Source organism: Oncorhynchus keta, chromosome 36 (genome assembly GCF_023373465.1).
Source record: "Oncorhynchus keta strain PuntledgeMale-10-30-2019 chromosome 36, Oket_V2, whole genome shotgun sequence".
Taxonomy (NCBI): Eukaryota; Metazoa; Chordata; class Actinopteri; order Salmoniformes; family Salmonidae; genus Oncorhynchus; species Oncorhynchus keta.
The window spans coordinates 15,471,359-15,497,511 of NC_068456.1; the positions used below are offsets into that span (position 1 = coordinate 15,471,359).

Genomic DNA, 26,153 nt, shown 5'->3' on the forward strand with positions numbered 1-26,153 from the left:
TCGTAGTTAAATTACTATGAAAAAGTAGTTAAGTTAAGTAAACTATATTTTTCATAAGGGTAGCTTTAGTGTAGCTTCACTTTTAAAGTGAGAAGTAACTGGTAGCTTGGTAAAATATATTTTCAGAGTAGCTTCCCCAACACTGAAGACATTGTCAGGTCGTGAGATAGCCAGGTTGTCATGGAGACCTGTCCTCCGGTTGTCAGAAGAGTTTGTGAACATGGTATGAGGAGGTCACTGAGGGCTGAAGGTGTGTGTGTCTTACCTAACGGTGATCTCGTCTGTAAACCTGAGAACGCGTTGTGTGAAAGAGCTGCGTATTGCCGTGACAACGCTGGAACGCACCATCGAGCCAGTCTTTAGACATGCAGGCAGTGTGGAACTTTACTCAAGACAACGAAAAGAGTAACATATAAAAAGCATGCAATAAACAGACAAGAAAAAACAACTTAACATCAAACAAACAGAGGCCAAGAGTGGGAAAGGATGTGGTAGCCGACAACTATGGACAATACTCACATGGGCAAGAGAACTGTTTTTGGAGTGCAAACTGGACTACTTTCAATACTTGCCCCAAGTCAATTGATGGAATTCATCCCAAAAAATCCGGAAGATAAACATCAGTAAGACCAGGATACAGTCGGGTGCATATGATGTAGTCATACGAGGTCAACTCAAGGGATGTTACCTCCTGAACATAAAACTACAGAAGCATCAACACTGACAGCGGAACAAAGTTGGGAGGGGAGCCATTTTCTAACACAACCTCGCTCTCTTCTTCTTCCACGTACCTGGACATGTCCTTGTGGATGCCATTGACTAAGAGAGGCATCTTAGGGGGTAGTGTGGTACTGTGTCTAGGAGAGCCCCCGGGGTGAGTCGTGTGACGTATGTGTGCATGCAGGAGACGTAGATAGAAAACGGGGAAGGAGGAAGATGGATTAACAGAATGTAAACATGGTTCCTAAAATACTACTAAAGAAAGACAGGAGATCAGCATGCCAGCGGAGTGCATGTATGTCAGGCTTTTCCAGCCTCTACCAGCCATACTTTACCACTTACCTATGTGGGTGGGCTCACTGGGAGAGTATTGCACCTTGGTCGAATATACTGGATCTTTTACATTTTTACAGACACTCTTATCCAGAGCGACGTACAGCAGCGATTAGGGTTAAGTGCCTTGCTTTAAGGGCACATCGACAAATGGTTCGCCTAGTCGGTTCCAAACCAGCAACCTTTGGGTTACTGGCCCAACGCTCTTAACCGCTAGACTACCTGCCTTCCAGTAACGCGCTGAACTAAAGTGGCCTCTAATGTTGGAGGAACTTTAATTTGGCTATGAATGGACCAGAATAGCTACATGATGCTAACTCTGAATAACTAGCAGCCCCTCAGGCATTGGCCAGGGTCAACAGAGGCTATGTGCGGTCAGTGGTGGACAGTCCCAGTGTTGATGTCTGGGTGGGTATGTGTTGTGTCACTGTCACACGGGACAGGATGGACACACTGAGAGATCCATCACTCTCTCACACACATGATGACGCATTTAGGAGATTGAGTGAAGTCATCAAGAAATATACATCCAGCTCCAATATTCATGTATAAAAAGGCGAAGGATAAAGGCTGATGAGGATAGTGCGAATGAGGATAATGATCATATCTAATACTACCACTACTAATAATAATATTTCAATATCAAATAAAACACGTGATGACACCTGTTTACCTTTCAGTGTGTAGGCATTCTGCACTTTTGCCTCGCATTGACTGGTGGATCAGGATGACCTCACTGTAGTTACCATGGGGATGGATGACACATGAGGAAGTAAACAACGAAGCCAAACCAGAGGACAGAGAAAGAACAGAGATACAAAGCTGAGCCAGCGGAGAACAATGAGAGGTAGAAGTTACCCCTAACCATAGATCTATCAGATGACTCTACCCAATTTCCCAACCCTAACCATTACAGGGGATGAACAAATCTGACCCTGTATCAGTGGTTAGGGGAAACTTCTACCTACTCCGATGACAGCAACTCTTGTCTCATGGCAATAACTTAATCGAATCTTAATCAACGAACAACAGAGACCAAACAAACAAGTGGCCAGCCATATCCAAACATAGTCCCCACAATTCATTGTGCCGAATCACAGAAAGAAGAACACAAAGGAAGAAATTAAACCGAAGGTACTGTCTGAACTGAAAGAGATGGCAGGGAGAGGGAATCCATGGCCAACTGATTGTACACACACACACACACACACACACACACACACACACACACACACACACACACACACACACACACACACACACACACACACACACACACACACACACACACACACACACACACACACACACACACACACACACATACACACACACCTGTCATCTACATAGTCCTGCTCCTGGTAGTGTCCTCGGGTAGAGTCGTAGTAGCGGGTGGGAGAACGAGACCTCCTACTATGGTGGATCTCATCATCCAAACTCCTGATACAGAGGGGCGAGATATGGAGATATGGGACAGGGAGAGAGATGGAAAGAGATAAGGGGGAGAACAAGGCTTTTAGCTGTGGTAACTGTACAAGTTGGCTATGATAATAGTAAAAGCAATATTCTCAGCACTACTTGTTCTGGGTCACGGAAACGGCAAAACAAAAAGTGGTCCTTCAAGGTCTCCTCCCTTTCCTCTCCTCACCCTTTTCTTCATAAACACCCCTTCTCCCCCCTCTCCTCTTCTCTCACCTCTGGGTGGGGACATTGGCTGGTCGTGATCGCCCCCTGCCCTGTTCCTCTCTGTGAGGAGAGACAGATCGAGAGCGATGCTGGGGTGTCCTCTTCTGCTCTGGCACCTCCAGAGTGGTGGCGTGGGGATCCTTCTGCTGCCTCCCCCTCTCCCGCGAACCCCTCTCGGCAGCTACACACACACCCACAGGGGGAGAGAAGCTTTGTTCATAACAGCAAACATACATACGATATATTGTCCCAAACTGGCACAATTGCAGGCAAGTTGACATTTATTGTCATGAATCTTGCCCTCGAGGCAGAACTGAGAGATTTTTGAAATGGTCTATGTCGTAAAACTTTTTCCTTTTTTTTGTCTTAATTTAATGTTAGGGTTAGCAGTGTGATTAAGGTTAGGGTTAAGTTTAAAATCAGATTTTATGACTTTGTGGCTTTGCCAGCTAGTGACCACTCTGCAGAACTGCCTCCAGGGCAAGATGTATGACAATAAATGCCAACCTGCCAATTGCAGCCCTCAGATCTATGACAATACTAAAACAAACTACTCATGCCGGTTTGAACTCAAAGTTACCCACTGTCCCTGCTTTAACATGAGTGCGCGCACACACACACACACACACACACACACACACACACACACACACACACACACACACACACACACACACACACACACACACACACACACACACACACACACACACACACACACACACACACACACACAAATACAGCAGGGTCGTTTTCTGAGGCCCAGTGTCCTGACGACAACAGAACCAAATATTAAGTTGTAGAATGTTGATGGAATGTGTCTCTCAGTAAGACAGCATGCCCATGGCCCCACCCACCTTTAGACATAGGTCCAGTGTCATCGTACTCAGGCTCTTTAACACGCTGAGAACCTGCACAATGGTTGGCACACATGGAAAACACAGGCACAGACAGAAGGAATGGGGTAAGCAGACCACATTGATATAGACATGCATGCCGACACAAACACACACACACACACACACACACACACACACACACACACACACACACACACACACACACACACACACAACACACACACACACACACACACACAGAAGGCTGCTGAGGGGAGAACGGCTCATAATAATGGGCGGAACAGAGCAAATGAAATGGCATATTTGATACCATTCCACCTATTCCGCTCCAGCCATTACCATGAGCCCATCCTCCTCAATTAATGTGCCACCAACCTCCTGTTGCACACACAAACTACATTTATATACAGTAATATCTCAAACACACACACACACACACACACACACACACACACACACACACACACACACACACACACACACACACACACACACACACACACACCACTAACACACAATAGGGTAAGTAGACCACATAGATTACAAACAGATGTATTGTGAACACACATCGGACATGCACCCGTCTGTGACTTACGCTGCAGCTTCTTGCTGGGTGTGTCTGTGTTTCTGCGGGGCATGTAAGGGGATGGCCAGGGCAGGGGGATAGACGACACGTCGTGGGTCTGCAGCTTGTACCAGTGAGGCTTGTCATCCAACGGGGCTGTCTCCAGCTCTATTAGGATCTAGACATACGTAACCAATATAAACCAGATCAATCAGTTACACACAAGGCCAATGACAGCAATTCATGCACTCCTAGATGTACAATTGAAAGCATCCTGTCGGTTCGGCAACTGCACCACACGCAACCACAACCGCTCTCCAGAGGGTGGTACGGTCCGCCCAAATAATCACTGGGGGCACACTGCCTGCCCTCCTGGACACCTACAGCACCTGATGTCACAGGAAGGCCAGAAAGAAAGATCATCAAGGTTATCAACGACGCGAGCCACTACCTGTTCACCCCGCTATCAACCAGAAGGCGAGATCAGTACAGGTGCATCAAAGCGGGGACCGAGAGGCTGAAAAACAGCTTCTATCTCAAGGCCATCAGACCGTTAATGAGCCATCACTAGCCGGTTACCACTTGGTTAGTCAACCCTGCACCTTAGGCTGCTGCCCTATGTACATAGACATAGAATCACTGGTCACTTTAATAATGGGGGTGAATCCGGCGCCGACAGAGATGGCCGCCTCGCTTCGCGTTCCTAGGAAGCTATGCAGTTTTTTTTTTTTTTTTTACGTGTTATTTCTTACATTAGTACCCCAGGTCATCTTAGGTTTCATTACATACAGTCGAGAAGAACTACTGAATATAAGATCAGCGTCAACTCACCATCAGTACGACCAAGAATATGATATTCGCGACGCGGATCCTGTGTTCTGCCTTTCAACCAGGACAACGGAATGGATCCCATGCAGCGACCCAAAAAACGACTCCGTAAAAGAGGGAAACGAGGCGGTCTTCTGGTCAGACTCCGGAGTCGGGCACATCGTGCACCACTCCCTAGCATTCTTCTCACCAATGTCCAGTCTCTTGACAACAAGGTTGATGAAATCCGAGCAAGGGTAGCATTCCAGAGGGACATCAGAGACTGTAACGTTCTTTGCTTCACGGAAACATGGCTCACTGGAGAGACGCTATCGCGCCGACAGAAACAAACATCTTTCTGGTAAGAAGAGGGGCGGGGGCGTATGCCTTATGGCTAACGAGACATGGTGTGATCAAAGAAACATACAGGAACTCAAATCCTTCTGTTCACCTGATTTAGAATTCCTCACAATCAAATGTCGACCGCATTATCTACCAAGAGAATTCTCTTTGATTATAATCACAACCGTATATATTCCCCCCCAAGCAGACACATCGATGGCTCTGAACGAACTTTATTTGACTCTTTGCAAACTGGAATCCATTTATCCGAAGGCTGCATTCATTGTAGCTGGGGATTTTAACAAGGCTAATCTGAAAACAAGACTCCCTAAATTTTATCAGCATATCGATTGCGCAACCAGGGCTGGAAAAACCTTGGATCATTGTTACTCTAACTTCCGCGACGCATATAAGGCCCTGCCCCGCCCTCCTTTCGGAAAAGCTGACCACGACTCCATTTTGTTGATCCCTGCCTACAGACAGAAACTAAAACAAGAAGCTCCCACGCTGAGGTCTGTCCAACGCTGGTCCACACTCCAAGACTGCTTCCATCACGTGGACTGGGATATGTTTCGTATTGCGTCAGATAACAACATTGACGAATACGCTGATTCGGTGAGCGAGTTCATTAGAACGTGTGTTGAAGATGTCGTTCCCATAGCAACGAGTAAAACATTCCCTAACCAGAAACCGTGGATTGATGGCAGCATTCGCGTGAAACTGAAAGCGCGAACCACTGCTTTTAACCAGGGCAAGGTGACTGGTAAAATGACCGAATACAAACAGTGCAGCTATTCCTCCGCAAGGCTATCAAACAAGCTAAGCGTCAGTATAGAGACAAAGTAGAATCTCAATTCAACGGCTCAGACACAAGAGGTTTGTGGCAGGGTCTACAGTCAATCATGGACTACAAGAAGAAAACCAGCCCAGTCACGGACCAGGATGTCTTGCTCCCAGGCAGACCAAATAACTTTTTTGCCCGCTTTGAGGACAATACAGTGCCACTGACACGGCCTGCAACGAAAACATGCGGACTCTCCTTCACTGCAGCCGAGGTGAGTAAGACATTTAAACGTGTTAACCCTCGCAAGGCTGCAGGCCCAGACGGCATCCCCAGCCGCGCCCTCAGAGCATGCGCAGACCAGCTGGCCGGTGTGTTTTTACGGACATATTCAATCAATCCCTATACCAGTCTGCTGTTCCCACATGCTTCAAGAGGGCCACCATTGTTATAGTTCCCAAGAAAGCTAAGGTAACTGACCTAAACGACTACCGCCCCGTAGCACTCACTTCCATCATCATGAAGTGCTTTGAGAGACTAGTCAAGGACCACATCACCTCCACCCTACCTGACACCCTAGACCCACTCCAATTTGCTTACCGCCCAAATAGGTCCACAGACGATGCAATCTCAACCACACTGCACACTGCCCTAACCCATCTGGACAAGAGGAATACCTATGTGAGAATGCTGTTCATCGATTACAGCTCGGCATTCAACACCATAGTACCCTCCAAGCTCGTCATCAAGCTCGAGACCCTGGTTAGTTTATCTGTGGAGATGGGAGAACCTTCTAGAAGGACAACCATCTCTGCAGTACTCCACCAATCAGGCCTTCATGATAGAGTGGCCAGACGGAAGCCAGTACAATGTGCCTTTCAGTAAAAGGCACATGACAGCCCGCTTGGAGTTTGCCAATAGGCACCATCCAACGTGATAGAGCATGAAAGGATCTGCAGAAAATAATTATAGAAACTCCCCAAATACAGGTGTGCCAGGCTTGTAGTGTCATACCCAAGAAGACTCGATGCTGTAATCGCTGCCAAAGGTGCTTCAACAAAGTACCGAGTAAAGGTTCTGAATACTTATGTAAATGGGATATTCCAGCAAAAATGTCTAAAAACCTGTTTTTGCTTTGTCATTATGGGCTATTGTGTGTAGATTGATGAGGGGGAGAAAACGATTTAATCAATTTCATAATAAGGCTGTAACGTAAGAAAATGTTGGAAAAGTCAAGGGATCTGAATCATTTCTGAATGCACTGTAACTGTATTCTACTGTATTTTAGTCAATACCATTTTGGCATTGCTCATCCTAATATTTATAAATTTCTTAAATCCTTTATTTTACTTTCAGATGTGTGTGTATTGTTGTGAATTGTTAGATACTACTGCACTGTTGGAGCTAGGAACACAAGCATTTCGCTACATCTGCTAAATATGTCTATGTAACCAATAATATTTCATTTGATTCCTGTGTGTGTCTGTGTATCTGTGTATCTGTGTGTGTGTGTGTGTGTGTGTGTGTGTACCTCTCCCATGAACATGCTATTCTCGTCAGGTAAGCGAGGCTGGTCCCACATGGTCAGCTCTAGCATGTGTTGGCGAAAGTCTCTGCGGTGGATGTGGGAGTACACAAACGTCTGGTTCCACTTTGGCTCTCCACTCTTCTTCACTGTCTTAGTCCTCCGCTTGCTCTTATCGCTGTGCACACACACACCAAATCAAATCAAATGAGCAATTATTTGACACATACACAGTTTACAGCAGGTATAAACGGTGCAGCGAAATGCTTACTTGCAGGATCCCTCAAGAATGCGCACACACACACACACACACACACACACACACACACACACACACACACACACACACACACACACACACACACACACACACACACACACACACACACACACACACACACACACACACACACACACGTTAACATTTGTTGTTGGTTTCTTCCTGTCTACAGACTCTTATGTGAAAGTCTGTCAGTGATAGACCTTGTTAACGTACCTTCGGTCTGGCAGGAAGTACATTTTGACGTAGGGGTTTCTGGGACGCCCATCCGGGCGGGGAGGCAGCTCTGTAGCCTGTACCACGTTCACAATCAGCTGGTGTCCCACCTTATCATACCACAGCTTGACCTGAACAGACACATGGATACACACACATACATGATCAGAAGGAGCCAATCTTAAAGTCACATCTTAAAAGGCATGATGTAGGCTACAGACTATATACAATTATAAACTGGGTGGTTCGAGCCCAGAATGCTTATTGGATGACAGCCGTGGTGTATCAGACCGTATACCACGAATATGACAAAAGATACATTGTTACTGCTCTAATTATATTGGTAACCAGTTTATAATAGCAATAAGGCACCTCGGGAGATTGTGGTATATGGCCAATATACTACGGCTAAGGGCTGTTCGTATATACAACTGTTAGAAATGTTATGAATAATGACTAAACAATATATACCTTTAACTATAACTAATTGAATTCTTCCCGGTTTTACTATATCTGATTAATAATGTTAGTTCATAAGAAAGAGGTTATGTAGCATGGATAAGGGGTAATTGGAAATGATAACCATTGTGGAAGAAGGAATGTATGTGTGTGCCTAAAGTAAGCAAAGGGAATCCTTAACCTATGTTAAATGCTAATTGATTCATTTTGAGACTGATCCTTGTCTATTTTATGCAAATAAGAATCTTACAAATTCTTAGAAACGGACAAAGTGTTTTGCTTTGTTATAATTGAATTGGTAAATGAACACATAGGAATTAAATTCCTCTTACAACGACGCAATGCGGAGTGCCTGGATACAGTCCTTAGCTGTGGTATATTGGCCATATACCACACCCCCTCGGGCCTTATTGCTTAAATATAACACAACCCCAAATATCTGCACTGATGATACATGACATAATGCATGACAATCCTTTGGTATGGACTCACTAAAAGTTGTCCGGGCAGTACCTGAAAACACACACACACGCACAATGGAAATGATCACCATAAACCAGATTACTATCACATACAAATACATAATAATCCCAAATGTTTGGTGCGTACACACACACACACACACGCACACACACACACACACACACACACACACACACACACACACACACACACACACACACACACACACACACACACACACACACACACACACACACACACACACACACACACACACACACACACACACACACACACACACCTGTTGGTGTATACTCACTGCAAGCTGTCCAGGCATTAGCTGCGGGTGGTCTCTAAGTGTACTGGGACTGGTGGGGGACATGACCGATATAGATGGCCGCTCCATCTTCTGGGACTCAAATGAACTGGAACCTGCTGTGAGGGCAGAAATAAGACAAGACGCATCTCGCCCAGTTAAACCCCTAACAACTAGGTTTGAAAAGAAACTGAGATGCAGAGAAAAAGAGAGATAAAGAGAGAGAGAGAGAGAGAGACAGAGAGAGAGATAGAGAGAAAGGGGGAGAGAGAGAGAGACCAGAGGAGATACCTACTAGATTCTAATGGAGGGTGGGACGTGTCTGGGATTCTTGGGATATCACTGTAAACAACCAAAGAGACATATCAGTCAAAGTCACACTACAATCTGACAGGACAGTATAACACAAGTCCACAGACACCATTGTTAAGCGTTGCCTTGACTGCAACATATTTATAGGTAAAAACAGAAGGGAAGAGTAGGGTACATGTAAAAGGACTAGGATAAATAAACACAAATGTTACAACCCAGTAAACATTTTTACAATCCATTATTGCATCTACTAATTTGGGCATTCTTCAGCTCTATGGTCACAGGGTGTGGGGGTGGTTGGTGTGGGGTGGGGTGGGGTGGGGTGGGGTGGGGGCTTGGGTAATTTGGTTTGGAAGGGGACTCTAATACTGTAGCTTTACTTACTGATAGACTTTATACACCCTTCGCAAGTGTTTGGAAATAAATATTTTTTTTAGGAAGGAGCAAGACAAGTCAGAAAGAGACAACTGTTCAAAATAAAAACAGTACCAGTCCAAAGTTAGGACACCAACTCAAGAGAGAATGCCAAGACAGTGCAAAGCTGTCATCAAGGAAAAAGGTGGCTACTTTAAAATACATTTGAGTTTGTTTAACACTTTTTTAAGTTACAACATGATTCATCGTTTTGATGTCTTCGCAATTATTCGACAATATAGAAAATATTAAAAATAAAGAAAAACCCTTGAATAAGTAGGTGTGTCCAAACTTTGGCCTGGTTCTGTATGTGGATGTGTGTGAACAATGAAACTCAAATCAATTGAGACCAATTCTGTTTCATCCCCTTCTCCTCAAAGTGCACTCGTTCACTCGACCTTAAAAAAATGTAAAACACCGGATTGATGTTTTGAATTGTCTGAAGCGAGTTTCCACCCCAATTCTTACACCAGTACATTACTTGTAAATCCATGAGGGGAAGTGTATGAACGTACAACTTGGAAAGAAAGGGGGGGGAACTAAATTGGCAATGGACTAACCTAAGCATTATCTCACCAGTACTAAATATACAGAGACTTGATCAGAGAGTATCTATCAGGGTACACCGTCTTTTCATCAAAGGTAAGTCTCTTATTTCTGACTTACCCAATGGGCCGGGACACCACTAGTTCCACTTGAGGTTCTGCTTGGGAATTGAGAATGATATTATAAACTTCTTTCTGGGTTGCTCCTGGCAACATCTTGCCGTTCCACTGCAGAACCTCATCCCCTGAAAATACACAATGACCTGTCATTCTTCAAAACCTACACACATACACACGCGTGTACTCACACTTACACACATCAGAGGAGGCTGGTGGGGTGAGCTTTAAGAGGACGGGCTCATTGTAATGGCTGGAATGGAATAAAACAAATGGAACAGTATTGAACACATCAAGCATATGGAAACCACATGTTTGAATTTGTACCATTCTAGCCATTACAATGAGTCCATCCTTCTATAGCTCCTCCCACAAGCCTCCACTGACACACACACCACACACATACCCTCTGTGCATACCTGCTCGAAGGTGTCCCACGATGTCGGCCAGACTGCCCTTCTTGACTACAGTGATAAAGGCTCCCAGTCTGCCCGCCTCTGTGACCCTTCCCCCAACCACCTGAGAAAACACACACAAACACACACACATAGTCATGTACACACACACACACACACACACACACACACACACACACACACACACACACACACACACACACACACACACACACACACACACACACACACACACACACACACACACACACACACACACACACACACACACACACACAAACAGTCTAGCCACATTGTGGTTATGTCTGGTGTGAGCTCTGACCTTCAGCCCCAGCGGTGCTCCGGCCTCTTTGGGCATAGCACTCCTCTTGCTCAGGGTGATTCGGCCAATTAGATGGTCACCCTCTTTGGATGGCTGCCATGTCACCGGATGCTGTGAACAACACACTGATTCAATCAGCAGCCTGGGAGCAAACACATTACCCCCTCTCTCTCTTTGTCTCTATCTGTCTCCACACACACTACATATAAAGACACACATTGTAAAAAAAGAAAATAGACAGACACAAACACACACTCACTTCAACAGATAGAACAATAGATTCGGTCACTTACATGCCACACAGTGGGGTCCAGCGGGTAGCACTCCCAGTCCCCTAAATGAGAGAAGAGATCAACTCAAACAGGAGAAGAGGACAGGAGGAGACGTACACACACACACACACACACACACACACACACACACACACACACACACACACACACACACACACACACACACACACACACACACACACACACACACACACACACACACACACACACACACACACACACACACACACAGACACAGCGTATACAGTGCACATACCAGCTCAACTACCACTATACACAACAGACCTGATCTGGACCTCCTTTATATCAACTCTGTTTACAGAAGCAGGACAGAGTTTATTGAATATCTAGCTTCACTTCACCAGAATCACCCAGGACTTGACGACCTACTCCTCTTAGAGATTGATAAAGAAAGAGAATCTACACGTGATGTATGTTTGTTGAGTTCTTCATGGTTGTTGAGCAAACTTTCACTAGAAAGTCAAGTTAAATGAAGGAAATATACGACCTCACTACTGTTGTACTTACGTATGCCGTGACGCAACTACAAACTAAAAGTGTGTGCACATGCAGTCACAGAATGATTTGAATGCCTGAACACTCCTCCTGTGCCAACTCAAGCATCTTACCCCGAGCTAAAAAAGGATACATGGCTCGCTACTGCACTGGTATGTTTATAACTAGTTTTGACAAATCTCCTCTTCCTCTCTCAAATGATCTATTAGTCATTAGAGAGCTTTATCTGGTTTCAATCTAGGTTGGCATGTGGAACAAATGGCATGAAATTAAAGCGGACTGAAGCCTATTCTTCACAGTGCCATGTATACAGTAGTAGACTATATATTCAAAAGTATGTGGACACCACTTCAAATGAGTGGATTCATCTATTTCAGCCACACCTGTTGCTGACAGGTGTATAAAATCAAGCACCAAACCATGCAAACTCCATAGACAAACATTGGCAATAGAATGGCCTTACTGAAGAGCTCAGTGACTTTTAACAAGTGACTTTGTCAAATTTCTGCACTGCTAGAGCTGCCCCGGTCAACTATAACTTGTTATTGTGAAGTGGAAACGTCTAGGAGCAACGACGGCTCAACTGCTAACAGGACCACCGAGTGATGAAGAGCGTAGCGTGTAAAATGTATCTGTCCTCGGTTGCAACATTCACTACCAAGTTCCGAACTGCCTCTGGACGCAATGTCTGCAAAAGAACTGGTCGTTGAGGTTTCCATGGCCAAGCAGCCTCACACAAGCCTAAGATCACCATGCGCAATGCAAAGAGTCGGCTAGAGTAGTGTAAAGCTTGCCGCCATTGGAATCTGGATCCGTAGAAACACATTCTCTAGAGTGGTGAATCACACTTCACCATCTGGCAGTCCGACGGACGAATCTGGGTTTGGTGGATGCAAGGAGAATGCTACCTGCCTGAATGCATAGTACCAACTGTGAAGTTTGGTGGAGAAGGAATAATGGTCTGGGGCTGTTTTCATGGTTTGATCTAGGCCCTTTAGCTCCAGTGAAGGGAAATCTTAACTCTACAGCATACAATGACATTCCAGACGATTCTGTGCTTCCAACTTTGTGGCAACAGTTTGGGAAAGGCCCTTTCCTGTTTCAGCATGAAAATGCCCCCGTACACAAGCGAGGTCCATACATAAATGGTTTATCGAGAACAGTGTGGAAGAACTTGACTGGCCTGCACAGACCCCTGACCTCAACTCCATTGAACACCTTTGAGATGAATTGGAACACCGACTGTAAGCCAGGCCTAATCGCCCAACATCTGTGCCTGACCTCACTAATACTATTGTGGCTGAATGGAAGCAAGTCCCCGTGCAATGTTCCAACATCTAGTGGAAAGCCCAGAAGAGTAGAGGCTGTTATAGCTGCAAAAGGGGGACCAACTCCATATTAATGCCCATGATTTTGGACTGAGATGTTCGACGAGCAGGTGTCCACATACACTACATGACCAAAACGATCTACCTTCTCCTTCTAGAAAATGTGATGTATCTACAGAGTTAACAAAAATTAAGAACACCTTCCTAATATTGAGGACCACCTCCCCCTTTGCCCTCAGAGCGGTCTCAATTAGTCAGGGCATGGACTCTACAAGGTGTCGAAAGTGTTCCACAGGGATGCTGGCCCATGTTGCCTCCAATGCTTCTCATTGTTTCGTCAAGTTGGCTGGATGTCATTTCGCTGGTGGACCATTCTTGATACAGACGGAAACTGTTGAGCATCAAAATCCAGTTGTGTTGCAGTTCTTGACCCAAACCGGTGTGCCTGGTACCTCCTACTACCATACCCCGTTCAAAGGCACTTAAATCAGTCCCTCCAGGATTCTGCGATCGCATAATTCAGTGCAAAATCAACCAATCCGCGCATATTATGTGAGAGCTCGCAATTTGGACAAATCCCTGCACTTTTAGCTCATAAAAGGTTCCAATTAAAAGCGGGTTCATAATTTTGACGAATTACTGCACTGTTACCGTGGAAAATGGCCCAATCCAACCACACGTCAACAACATCCCCCCCTGGCCTGTCAGCGTATCCATGTGCGAAGATGATGGGTGATTGTTGATGGCAGACAGGCACTACAATGAACAGAAATCAATTTCATTTGCCAACAAAAACAGCTAACGACCGTGCAATACACTTTCCAAATGTTTTCGGAAACTATAGAAAGTCGACAATCAACAGTCATTTGGAATCAACAAAGCACATGAGAATATCAGAACAGTTCCCACAACAGCGACAGACCCCATGACTGAAGCGGTAGCAGGGAAGAGGGTGGTGGGCACTCTGCTCTCCCCAGTCTAACCTTGGCTTTAGTAGGGTGGTGGGCACTCTGCTCTCCCCAGTCTAACCTTGGCTTTAGTAGGGTGGTGGGCACTCTGCTCTCCCCAGTCTAACCTTGGCTTTAGTAGGGTGGTGGGCACTCTGCTCTCCCCAGTCTAACCTTGGCTTTAGTAGGGTGGTGGGCACTCTGCTCTCCCCAGTCTAACCTTGGCTTTAGTAGGGTGGTGGGCACTCTGCTCTCCCCAGTCTAACCTTGGCTTTAACCTTGGCTTTAGTAGGGTGGTGGGCACTCTGCTCTCCCCAGTCTAACCTTGGCTTTAGTAGGGTGGTCGGCACTCTGCTCTCCCCAGTCTAACCTTGGCTTTAGTAGGGTGGTGGGCACTCTGCTCTCCCCAGTCGAACCTTGGCTTTAGTAGGGTGGTGGGCACTCTGCTCTCCCCAGTCTAACCTTGGCTTTAGTAGGGTGGTGGGCACTCTGCTCTCCCCAGTCTAACCTTGGCTTTAGTAGGGTGGTGGGCACTCTGCTCTCCCCAGTCTAACCTTGGCTTTAGTAGGGTGGTGGGCACTCTGCTCTCCCCAGTCTAACCTTGGCTTTAGTAGGGTGGTGGGCACTCTGCTCTCCCCAGTCTAACCTTGGCTTTAGTAGGGTGGTGGGCACTCTGCTCTCCCCAGTCTAACCTTGGCTTTAGTAGGGTGGTGGGCACTCTGCTCTCCCCAGTCTAACCTTGGCTTTAGTAGGGTGGTGGGCACTCTGCTCTCCCCAGTCTGTTTTTGGAGAGCGCTGCTCAAAGCACTGAGTACAATTAGTCAGCTTTGCCGTTTTAAACCCTCTGTAAAACTTCATACAGAAATCACGAAAACACAATTTTTGGATGTAAAAAAAATGGAATAGTACATATCAACCACAATACTCGTTTTCTGTTCTTTATCTCCCTTTCAGAAAAAAATCTAAATCTCAAGTATTTTGATGACAACATGTTTGAAATATCGATCCTCAAATTGAAAGCGATTGATCAGCTTTGAATCTTTTTTTTTTGAGAGAGAGAGAGAGAGAGAGAGAGAGAGAGAGAGAGAGAGAGAGGGAATATGTAATGTTTACTGTTAATTTTTATTGTTTATTTCACTTTTGTATATTATCTACCTCACTTGCTTTGGCAATGTTGACACACGTTTCGAATGCCAATAAAGCCTCTTGAATTGAATGGGAGGTGCATCTTGGGTTGATAGCAAGCCCCTAGCCTGATGGAGAGGAGAGGTGTGAGTGGATTATGACAGAGCTGTTTGTTCAGGAAAATAAACACAATTGAGCACTTTAGATGTTTCTTATTGTTTTTGTTTGATGTATTCTGCTTAAAATCGTCCTAAAATTGAGCACATATGACTTTATTGCTTTATATGAAATGAAACCATCGCAAAATGTATCGCACAATTTCAGAAAATCTACCGCAAAATCAAGCATTTTTGGCCTCAGAAATCACAAAAAGATATTGAGAAAACCTGGAAGAACAGTTAAATATTTAGTCTTGCCCATTCACCCTCTGAAAGGCACACATACACTATCCATGTCTCGATTGTCTAAAGGCTTAAAAATCCTTCTTTAACCCGTCTCATCCCCTTCATCTACACTGATCGAAGTGGATTTAACAAGTGACAACAATAAAGGATCATGGCTTTTACCTGGATTCACCTGGTCAGTCTGTCATGGAAAGAGCAGGCGTTCCTTAATGTTTTGCACATTCAGTGGATCCTAAACATACAGGATAACCGAGTCTGACTGTCTAGGCCTATAGTTAGTACTGTAGGACACACTAAGGTAAATAGCTAGGACAAGGCTAGGTACAGGGGCATGGTCAAAACTAAAATTAGTAGTCACATAGCTGAGACGATGTTACAGAGGCATCGAGTGTTTGTTTCAATGGCTCCAGGGCTGCAGTCTGTGTCCTAGCTCTGTCAGCCAGGGTCACATGGGGTCAGGGCAGGGTAAACCTATCCTGAAACCCTCAGGCCAAGCCACAGCCGGAATATCATATACACAAAAGTGCACGCACACAAGAGCGTGCACACACACACACACACACACACACACACACACACACACACACACACACACACACACACACACACACACACACACACACACACACACACACACACACACACGCACACACGCACACACGCACACACAGCCAAACCATATCCGCTGAATAATTTTACTGAACATGTTTGCTCAGGAGAAAACGATCTGAGATCAGGTACAATGATTACATTATATGTACACAATACATGAATATATAGACTCCAAGAACATTCTTCCACATTAAGAGACAATTTAGACAAATTTTGACAAAGAGTCAAATACCACCCTCTTTCATCTAATAATCTCATAAGAACAGCCTATGATTACTTACCTGTAATAAAGTAGAATGTGACCTCGAGTTTGGAATGTTACAATGAAGAAAGCAGACTGAGGCTGAGCAGCTCACTAGTCACTACTATTTACAACCACCTGTGTGAGTGTGTGAGTGTGTTAAAAGGTGAGCACACACACATACTTTCTCACACCATGAGAGAGCCCTAAATTGTGCCCAGCATGTCCTCTAAACAAGAGAGTGCACAGTCTTACTACACACTCATACCTCTTTCACTGCAGTGTGGGATGCATACAGTATCGGTAAGCTCTTTCCCAGAGTGGGAGGAAGCTGGCCCTAGCAGCTGATCTGAAGTTAGTGTTGCATTGTGGCCCTTCATGGTTATGGTTAAGATTTGGCGAGGTTAAGCTGAACCTAGATCTGTGTCTATGGGAAACTTGGACTCTGGAGCCTCTCTCACCTCTCCTCTTACCTCTCCCACCTCTCTCGCTGACACTCTCAATCTCGGCGTCCTCACAGCTGCTATACTCTGGCGTGGTCCCTCCCTCTTCCTCTGAGCTGCTGACAGATGTCTGTCTCTTCCCGGCACCGCCACGTTTTGACTTGTACGGCCGTGGCGGGGGCGGCCGCAGAGACTCTGACTGGTCCGAGCTGAGCGAATCATTGCGCAGCATGCTCTCAGCCTTGTCCCGTTTGGACCGGCGCAGGAGGGGATCCTGACCGGGGCCTGGGGCTGTCCCAGGGGGCTCCCTGAGTTCTGGGGGCTGGAGCTGTGGAGGGCCGAGGCCCTGTGGCCCCCTAGTGCCCCCCACCACCGTCCTCTGGCCCAGCAAAGCCTCAGGCTGGCCCCCAATGCCCCCAACACTCTCAAACCCAATCCCCATCCCAACCCCCCTGCCTCGCCCCTGGGGCTGTAGAGGGTGCCTGCCCCCCAGTGGCTCCCCTGGCTGGGGCTGGGCTAAATGTCGGGGGGCGTTGGGGTCTATGTGGTAGCCCTCCTCTGTCCATCGGGGGACCCCCACTCCCACAGGGTCATGTTCCAGAGAGCGGCCCTTACTCAGCCGCCGGCCCCCCCTCCGCTCCCGCTCCCACTGGTCCCGGTCCACTGACACCTGGGTATGGAGTCTGGGGTGACCCGGCCGACGCTCACCTCGACCTTTAATGTTCTGATCGCCCGGCTTTCTCCTGGTGTGTGAAGGAGAGAGAACGAGAGCGAGAGAGAGAACGGATTAGGTGTATGTCAGTTTAGAGTAAGGTTTAAGTAGGTTAAAATAAAATTGTATTGGTCGAGTATACACATATTGCAGATGTTATCGCAGGTGCAGTGAAATGCTTATGTTTCTATCTCCAACAGTGTAGTAATACCTAACAATAAACACAAATCCGCAAAATAAAAATAAATGAATTTCAGAACGAGCAATGCCAGAGTCTGGAATATAAATATATACACTGTATTCGGAAAATATTCTGGCCCCTTGACTTTTTACACATTTTATTAAAGTGCAGCCTTATTCTAAAATTGATTAAATTATTTGTATCAATCTACACACAACACCTCATAATGACAAAGCGAAAACAGGTGTTTAGAAATGTTGCAAATTTATTACAAATAAAATACAGAAATACCTTATTTACATAAGTATCCAGACCCTTTTCTATGAGACTCGAAATTGAGCTCAGGTGCATCCTGTTTCCATTAATCATCCATGAGATGTTTTTACAACTTGATTGGAGTCCACCTGTGGTAAATTCAATTAATTGGAAATTATTTGAAAGGCACACACCTGTCTATATAAGGTCCCACAGTTGACAGTGTATGTCAGAACAAAACCAAGCCATGAGGTCAAGGAATTGTCCATAGAGCTCTGATACAGGAATGTGTTGAGGCACAGATCTGGGGCTGGGTACCAAAACATTTCTGCAGCTTTGAAGGTCCCCAAGAACACAGTGGCCTCCATCATTCTGAAATCGTTTAGAACCACCAAGACTCTTCCTAGAGCTGGCCGCCCGGTCGAACTGAGCAATCGGGGGGCCTTGGTCAGGGAGGTGACTCTGACAGAGCTCCAGGGATGGGAGGATCTTCCAAAAGGACAACCATCTCTGCAGCACCACCAATCAGGTATAGTTGCCAGACGGAAGCCACTCCTTAGTAAAAGGCACAACAGCCCACTTGGAGTTTGCTAAGAGGCATCTAAAGGACGAACCATAAGTAACAAGATTCTCAGGTCTGATGAAACCATGATTGAACTCTTTTGCCTGAATGCCAAGCGCCCCGTGTGGAGAAAACCTGGCACCATCCCTACGGTGAAGCATGGTGGTGGCAGCATCATGCTGTGGGGATGTTTTTCAGAGGCAGGGACTGGGAGACTAGTCAGGATCGAGGGAAAGATGAACGGAGCCAAGTACAGAAAGATCCTTGATGAGCGCTCAGGACCTCAGACTGGGGCGAAGGTTCACCTTCCAATAGGACGACAACCCTAAGTACACAGTAGGGGTCGACAGATCATGATTTTTCAACGCCGATACCGATTATTGCAGGACCACAAAAAGCCGATACCGATTAATCGGACAATTTTTAGATATATATATTTGTAATAATGGCAATTACAACAATACCGAATGAAGAATGAACACTTTTATTTTAACTTAATATAATACATAAATAAAATCATTTTAGTCTCAAATAAATAATGAAACATGTTCAATTTGGTTTAAATAATGCAAAAACACAATGTTAGAGAAGAAAGTAAAAGTGCAATATGTGCCATGTAAAAAAACTAACGTTTAAATTCCTTGCTCAGAACATGAGAACATATGAAAGCTGGTGGTTCCTTTTAACATGAGTCTTCAATATTCCCAGTTAAGACTTTTTATGTTGTAGTTTTTATAGGAATTTTAGGACTATTTTCACGATACTTTCATATACTATTTCATATACTTTTGACTATTGGATGTTCTTATAGGCACTTTAGTATTTCTAGCCTAATCTCGGCAGTTGATAGGCTTGAAGTCATAAACAGCACTGTGCTTCAATGATTGAGCTGCTGGCAAACGCAGTAAAGTGCTGTTTGAATGAATGCTTACGAGCCTGCTGCTGCCGATCATCTATCAAATCATATACTTAAATATAATAAACACACAGAAATATGAGCCTTTGGTCATTAATATGGTCCAATACGGAAACTCTCATTTCAAAAACAAAATGCTTATTCTTTCAGTGAAATTCGGAACTGTTCCGTATTTTCTAGAACGGGTGGCAACCCTAAGTCTAAATATTGCTATTACGTTGCACAACCTTCAATGTTATGTCATAATTATGTAAAATTCTGGCATATTAATTACGGTCTTTGTTAGGAAGAAATGGTCTTCAAACAGTTCGCAACGAGCCAGGCAGCCCAAACTGCTGCATGTATCCTGACTCTGCTTGCACTAAACGCAAGAGAAATGACACAATTTCCCTAGTTAATATTGCCTACAAACATGAATTTCTATTAACTACATATTCAGGTTAAAAAAAAATATGTATTTTTGTATTGATTTTAAGAAAAGTATTGATGTTCATGGTTAAGTACATTTGTGCAACGATTGTGCTTTTTTTCGCGAATGTGCTTTTATTAATTCATCACCCGTTTGGCGAAGTTGAAGTAGGCTGTGATTCGAAGAAAAATTAACAGACACCGCATTGATTATATGCAAGGCAGAACAAGCTAGCTAACCTAGTAATATCATCAACCATGTGTAGTTAATTAGTGATTATGTGAATATTGATTGTTTTTTATAAGATAAGTTTAATGCTAGCTAGAAACTACCTTGGCTCCTTGCAGCCACAATGTCCTTTTGATGCTGCACTCGCGTAACAGGTGATCAGCCTGCCACGTAGTCTCCTCGTGGATTGCAATGTAATCGGCCTTAATCGACGTCCAAAAAGGCTGATTACCGATTGTTATGAAAACTTGAAATCAGCCCTAATTAATCGGCCAACCCGATTAATCGGTCAACCTCTAGTACACAGCAAAGACAACGCAGGAGTGTCTTATGGACAAGTTAATGTCATTGAGTGGCCCAGCCAGACCCCGGACTTGAACCCGATTTAACGTAGGGGGCAGCATTCGGAATTCTGGATGAAAAGTGTGCCCAAATTAAACTGCCTGCTACTCAAGCCCAGGAGATAGGATATGCATATAATAATGCATATAATATAGTAGATTTGGATAAAAAACACTCTAAAGTTTCCAAAACTTTTAAAATAATGTCTGTGAGTATAACAGAACTGATATGGCAGGCGAAAACCCGAAGAAAATCCAACCAGGAAGTACTATTATTTTGAAAGGCTGTTTTTCCATTGAAAGCCTATCCACCATACAAAGACTTAGGACCCAGTTCACGGTCTCTATGGATTCCTCTACATGTGGCCAGTCTTTAGGCATTGTTTCAGGCTTTTACTCTGAAAAATGAGGGAGATACAGCACTTTCAATCAGTGGCCAGTGGAAATTTCCATTCCTCAGCCATGCGCCTTTTCGTCTGGACTTAGTGCATTCCGATTACTGGACAAAACACGCAAACAAAAAGGAGGTATTTGGTCATAAAGAGGGACATTATCGAACAAAACAAACATTTATTGTCTAACATGGAGACCTGGGAGTGCCACCAGATGAAGATCTTCAAAGGTTAGTGATTTATTTTTATCTCTTTCTGCTTTCTGTGACTAGGTGCTGACCTAACATAATCACATGGTGAAGCCGTTTCGCAGTAAAGCCTTTTTGAAATGTGGTTGGATTTACAATAAGTTTATCTTTAAAATGGTGGATAATGCTTGTATGTTTGAGGAATTCTAATTATTGTATTTCTGTTGTTTTGAATTTGGCACCCTTCAACGTCTCTGGCTGTTGTTGAGGTGGGACGCTACCAGAGAGGTTAACATCTCTGGAGAGACCTGAAATAGCTGTGCAGCGACGGTCTTCATCCAACCTGACAGAGCTTGAGAGGATCTGCAGAGAAGAATGGGAGAAACTCCCCAAATACAGGTGTGCCAAGCTTGTAGCGTCATACCCAAGAAGGCTTGAGGCTGTAGTCACTGCCAAAGGTGCTTCAACAAAGTACTGAGTAAAAGGTCTGAATACTTATATAAATGTGATACATTTGCAAACATTTCTAAAAACCTGTTTTTGCTTTGTCATTATGGGGTATTGTGTGTAGATTGATGAGGGGGGGGACAATTGAATCAATTTTAGAATAAGGCTGTTATGTAACAAAATGTGGAAAAAGTGAAGGGGTCTGAATACTTTCCAAGTATTGTGTATATGATGGTGTGTATGGACAGTATATGAATATAAAAAAGGTGTGTACAGTAGTAGTTAAATAGGATGATGCCTTGACTAGAATACAGTATATATGTACACTGAGTAAACTGAGTTTAAGAACACCTTCCTAATGTTGAGTTTGGGGCATGACCTCTACAAGGTGTCGTTGTGTCAAGTTGGCGTTTTGTCTTGCCCGGGAAATTCACCCAGTTCTGAATGGCTACACATCTTGAATATTTTGTCTTGCCCAATCCATGTCTCAAATTGTCTCAAGGGTTAAAAATCCTTCTTTAACCCGTCTCCTCCCCTTTATTTACACTGATTGAAGTGATTGATGTCATTTAACAAGTGACATCAATATGGGATCATAGCTTTCACCTGGATTCACCTGGTCAGTCTATGTCATCGAACAAACTGTTGTTCTTAAATTTGTTCTATTCTTAGTGTACATATGAAGTATGTAAACATTATTAAAGTGACCGGTGTTCAATGACTATGTACATAAGGCAGCAGTCACTAAGGAGCAGTTTAGAGGTTACAGGTCAACCATTTGTGTGTTCATGGCCAGGGCTTACGGCGGCTCGCTACGTGAGCGGGGGTCCATTCCGGGTGCCAGTCCTGGGTCACCGGGGTGATTGGGGTCGAGGGGCCCCAGGGGGACTTGGAAGTGGGAACGGAGCTTCTTGTCACCGGGGTTCAGGCCACACATGGCCGGGTCACTGATCCCTGAGCCTAGACCTGGCTTCCCTGGACCTGAGAACCACTCCCCTGGCTTAGTGAGGATCTCCTGCTGCTTACGGCAGTTATTACACACCCATATCACCTGGAGGGAGAGGTTATAACACTGTTATTACACACTCACATCACCTGGAGGGAGAGGTTATAACACAGTTATTACCCGGCCACATCACTTGGAGGGAGAGGTTATACCTGGCCACATCACAGTTATTACCCGGCCACATCACCTGGAGGAGAGGTTATAACACAGTTATTACGGCCACATCACCTGGAGGGAGAGGTTATAACACAGTTATTACACACCCACATCATCACCTGGAGGGAGAGGTTATAACTCAGTTATTACACACCCATATCACCTGGAGGGAGAGGTTATAACACTGTTATTACACACTCACATCACCTGGAGGGAGAGGTTATAACACAGTTATTACCCGGCCACATCACCTGGAGGGAGAGGTTATAACACAGTTATTACACAGCCACATCACCTGGAGGGAGAGGTTATAACACAGTTATTACACACCCACATCACCTGGAGGGAGAGGTTATAACACAGTTATTACACGGCCACATCACCTGGAGGGAGAGGTTATAACACAGTTATTACCCAGCCACATCACCTGGAGGGAGAGGTTATAACACAGTTATTACCCAGCCACATCACCTGGAGGGAGAGGTTATAACACATTTATTACACGGCCACACCACCTGGAGGGAGAGGTTATAACACAGTTATTACACACCCACATCACCTGGAGGGAGAGGTTATAACACAGTTATTACCCGGCCACATCACCTGGAGGTAGAGGTTATAACACAGTTATTACCCGGCCACATCACTTGGAGGGAGAGGTTATAACACAGTTATTACCTGGCCACATCACCTGGAGGGAGAGGTTATAACACAGTTATTACCCGGCCACATCACCTGGAGGGAGAGGTTATAACACAGTTATTACCTGGCCACATCACTTGGAGGGAGAGGTTATAACACAGTTATTACCCGGCCACATCACCTGGAGGGAGAGGTTATAACACAGTTATTACACACCCACATCACCTGGAGGGAGAGGTTATAACACAGTTATTACCCGGCCACATCACCTGGAGGAAATTGATACATAGAGTACTGCATTTGTTTGTTAAAATCTAAATCATTTACATGGATATAATTACTTAAAGCCCAAGTTGCTTTATCAATAGTCGGTTAGCAACTTACTTGGTACATATTGTATTGAATATCACATGAGAACAGCATTGTGTTGTGTATCGTGAGTAGCTATTATTATCACAAGTAATTAAGATAAGCACTGAGCCAATTTGAATAGTGACAGGCCAACTGTAGAGTTCAGCATCAAACACAAACTATGGCTTAGAAACAGACAGAGAGGAATCAGCGGGGACCCGCTACTCTGTTCACCAGATTCCATAAGACTCCCTGATGGCTCCTTAAAGAGAACTAAGATAAAACACCTTGGCATGTTCCATATTTTCCCTCTCTCTCCCCCTCTCGTCCCCCTTTCTCTCACTCTCTCCCCCTCTCTCCTCCTCCAGATTGCTTTTGATTAAAAAGCCACAAAATCCGAGGAGAAAACAGCCACACACCAACGCAGTTATATTTATCCCACCATCCACAAGGCAGGCAGGCACACACGCACACACACACACACACACACACACACACACACACACACACACACACACACACACACACACACACACACACACACACACACACACACACACACACACACACACACACACACACACACACACACACACACACACACACACACACACACACACACACACACACACACAGTGCTTTGCTGAAGATATACACCAGCCCACCGATTCCTCCTGCCAGACCTAAGTAGCCGATCCCTGCCAGACCCAAGCAGCAGATCTGTGCCAGCACCAAGCATAGATCTCCCGCCTTGCCTGCTGCTGCAACATAGCGCCAGAACACACACACAATCCCTGACAGGGCAACCCTCCAACAGAACACACACTCCATGAGCGCACAGTCGCATATGCCTCCTGACACCTCCACTGCTGCTGTCCTAGTTTATCATACAACAGACAACTTTACTAGTCAGCTATAGTGGCACCGATCGTTCCCAGTTGAAAGTTTACGTTAATGTGGGTGACACTTTCCATAAGACACAATGTTTTTATAGTGCTTAGTATCGTCTATAGTGCATTATTAGAATGCTTAAATGTGTAAATGTTCCTCTCTCTCTCAAGTATTTTTAGCCAGATCCTTAATTGGTATGTCAAATTTGATGTTCCTTTTGATGGCATAGAAGGCCCTTCTTGCCTTATCTCTCAGATCGTTCACAGCTTTGTGGAAGTTACCTGTGGCGTACAAGGTATGTATATTTGTTTGTGTGCTCTAGTGCAAAGGTGTCTAGATGGAATTTGTATTTGTGGTTCTGGCAACTGGACCTTTTTTTGGAACACCATTATTTTTCTCTCTCTGTCTCTCTCTCTCTGTCTCTCTCTTTGTCTCTCTCTGTCTCTCTCTGTCTCTCTCTGTCTCTCTCTCTCTCTCTTTCTGTCTCTCTCTGTCTCTCCGTCTCTCTGTCTCTCTTTCTCTCTCTCTCTCTTTTTGCATCACTCCCTTTTCTTTTTCCATCTTATTTTAGTATAAACAACCGCTCCAAACTCCAGTCTGACCCAGCATGTGACATTTAACATCTGACACCTCACATAAATGTTTTTTCTACTACTGACACACACACATATTCACAGACACACAGGGATCTGCACTAAATCAGACTCACAATCCACAACAGTCAGATGTGGGTGAACCCTTGCAGTACATGATTAGAAAGGCACTCTATAATCCTGTGTGTGTGTGTGTGTGTGTGTGTGTGTGTGTGTGTGTGTGTGTGTGTGTGTGTGTGTGTGTGTGTGTGTGTGTGTGTGTGTGTGTGTGTGTGTGTGTGTGTGTGTGTGTGTGTGTGTGTGTGTGTGTGTGTGTGTGTGTGCGTGTGTGTGTGTGTGTGAGAGAGAGAGTGAAAAAAAAGGCCAACAATATATGTTCCGAGGTCACCGCTGACAAGAAACTTTGGCCAACATTGAAAACGCTCATGCACCATTTTGCCTCACATCTGGACCTTGCATCACTAATTAAGGTCCAGATGACACCAATACAAATGGA

At 44.9% G+C, this 26,153-nt stretch overlaps 1 protein-coding gene across 12 annotated transcripts in view; it reads right to left on the minus strand.

Annotated features, from left to right (window-relative positions):
* The window catches only part of LOC118373651 (regulating synaptic membrane exocytosis protein 3-like), a 74,748-nt gene that overhangs the window by 24,706 nt on the left and 23,889 nt on the right, over positions 1-26,153 (minus strand). For 5 of the 12 annotated variants that reach the window (XM_052498572.1, XM_052498570.1, XM_052498567.1 and 2 more), the window contains exons 4-20: positions 22,822-23,069; positions 17,406-18,130; positions 11,772-11,812; positions 11,479-11,589; positions 11,160-11,259; positions 10,745-10,868; positions 9,648-9,694; positions 9,356-9,471; positions 9,067-9,087; positions 8,116-8,246; positions 7,626-7,797; positions 4,195-4,342; positions 3,597-3,650; positions 2,749-2,920; positions 2,389-2,493; positions 1,727-1,789; positions 266-382 (exon numbers count right to left, since the gene is read on the minus strand). In XM_052498572.1, coding sequence (XP_052354532.1) covers positions 266-382; positions 1,727-1,789; positions 2,389-2,493; positions 2,749-2,920; positions 3,597-3,650; positions 4,195-4,342; positions 7,626-7,797; positions 8,116-8,246; positions 9,067-9,087; positions 9,356-9,471; positions 9,648-9,694; positions 10,745-10,868; positions 11,160-11,259; positions 11,479-11,589; positions 11,772-11,812; positions 17,406-18,130; positions 22,822-23,069 — 2,495 coding nt within the window. The remainder of the gene's footprint in view (positions 1-265; positions 383-1,726; positions 1,790-2,388; positions 2,494-2,748; positions 2,921-3,596; positions 3,651-4,194; positions 4,343-7,625; positions 7,798-8,115; positions 8,247-9,066; positions 9,088-9,355; positions 9,472-9,647; positions 9,695-10,744; positions 10,869-11,159; positions 11,260-11,478; positions 11,590-11,771; positions 11,813-17,405; positions 18,131-22,821; positions 23,070-26,153) is intronic. The other 7 variants (XM_052498576.1, XM_052498575.1, XM_052498573.1 and 4 more) reach the window with 5 other exon arrangements.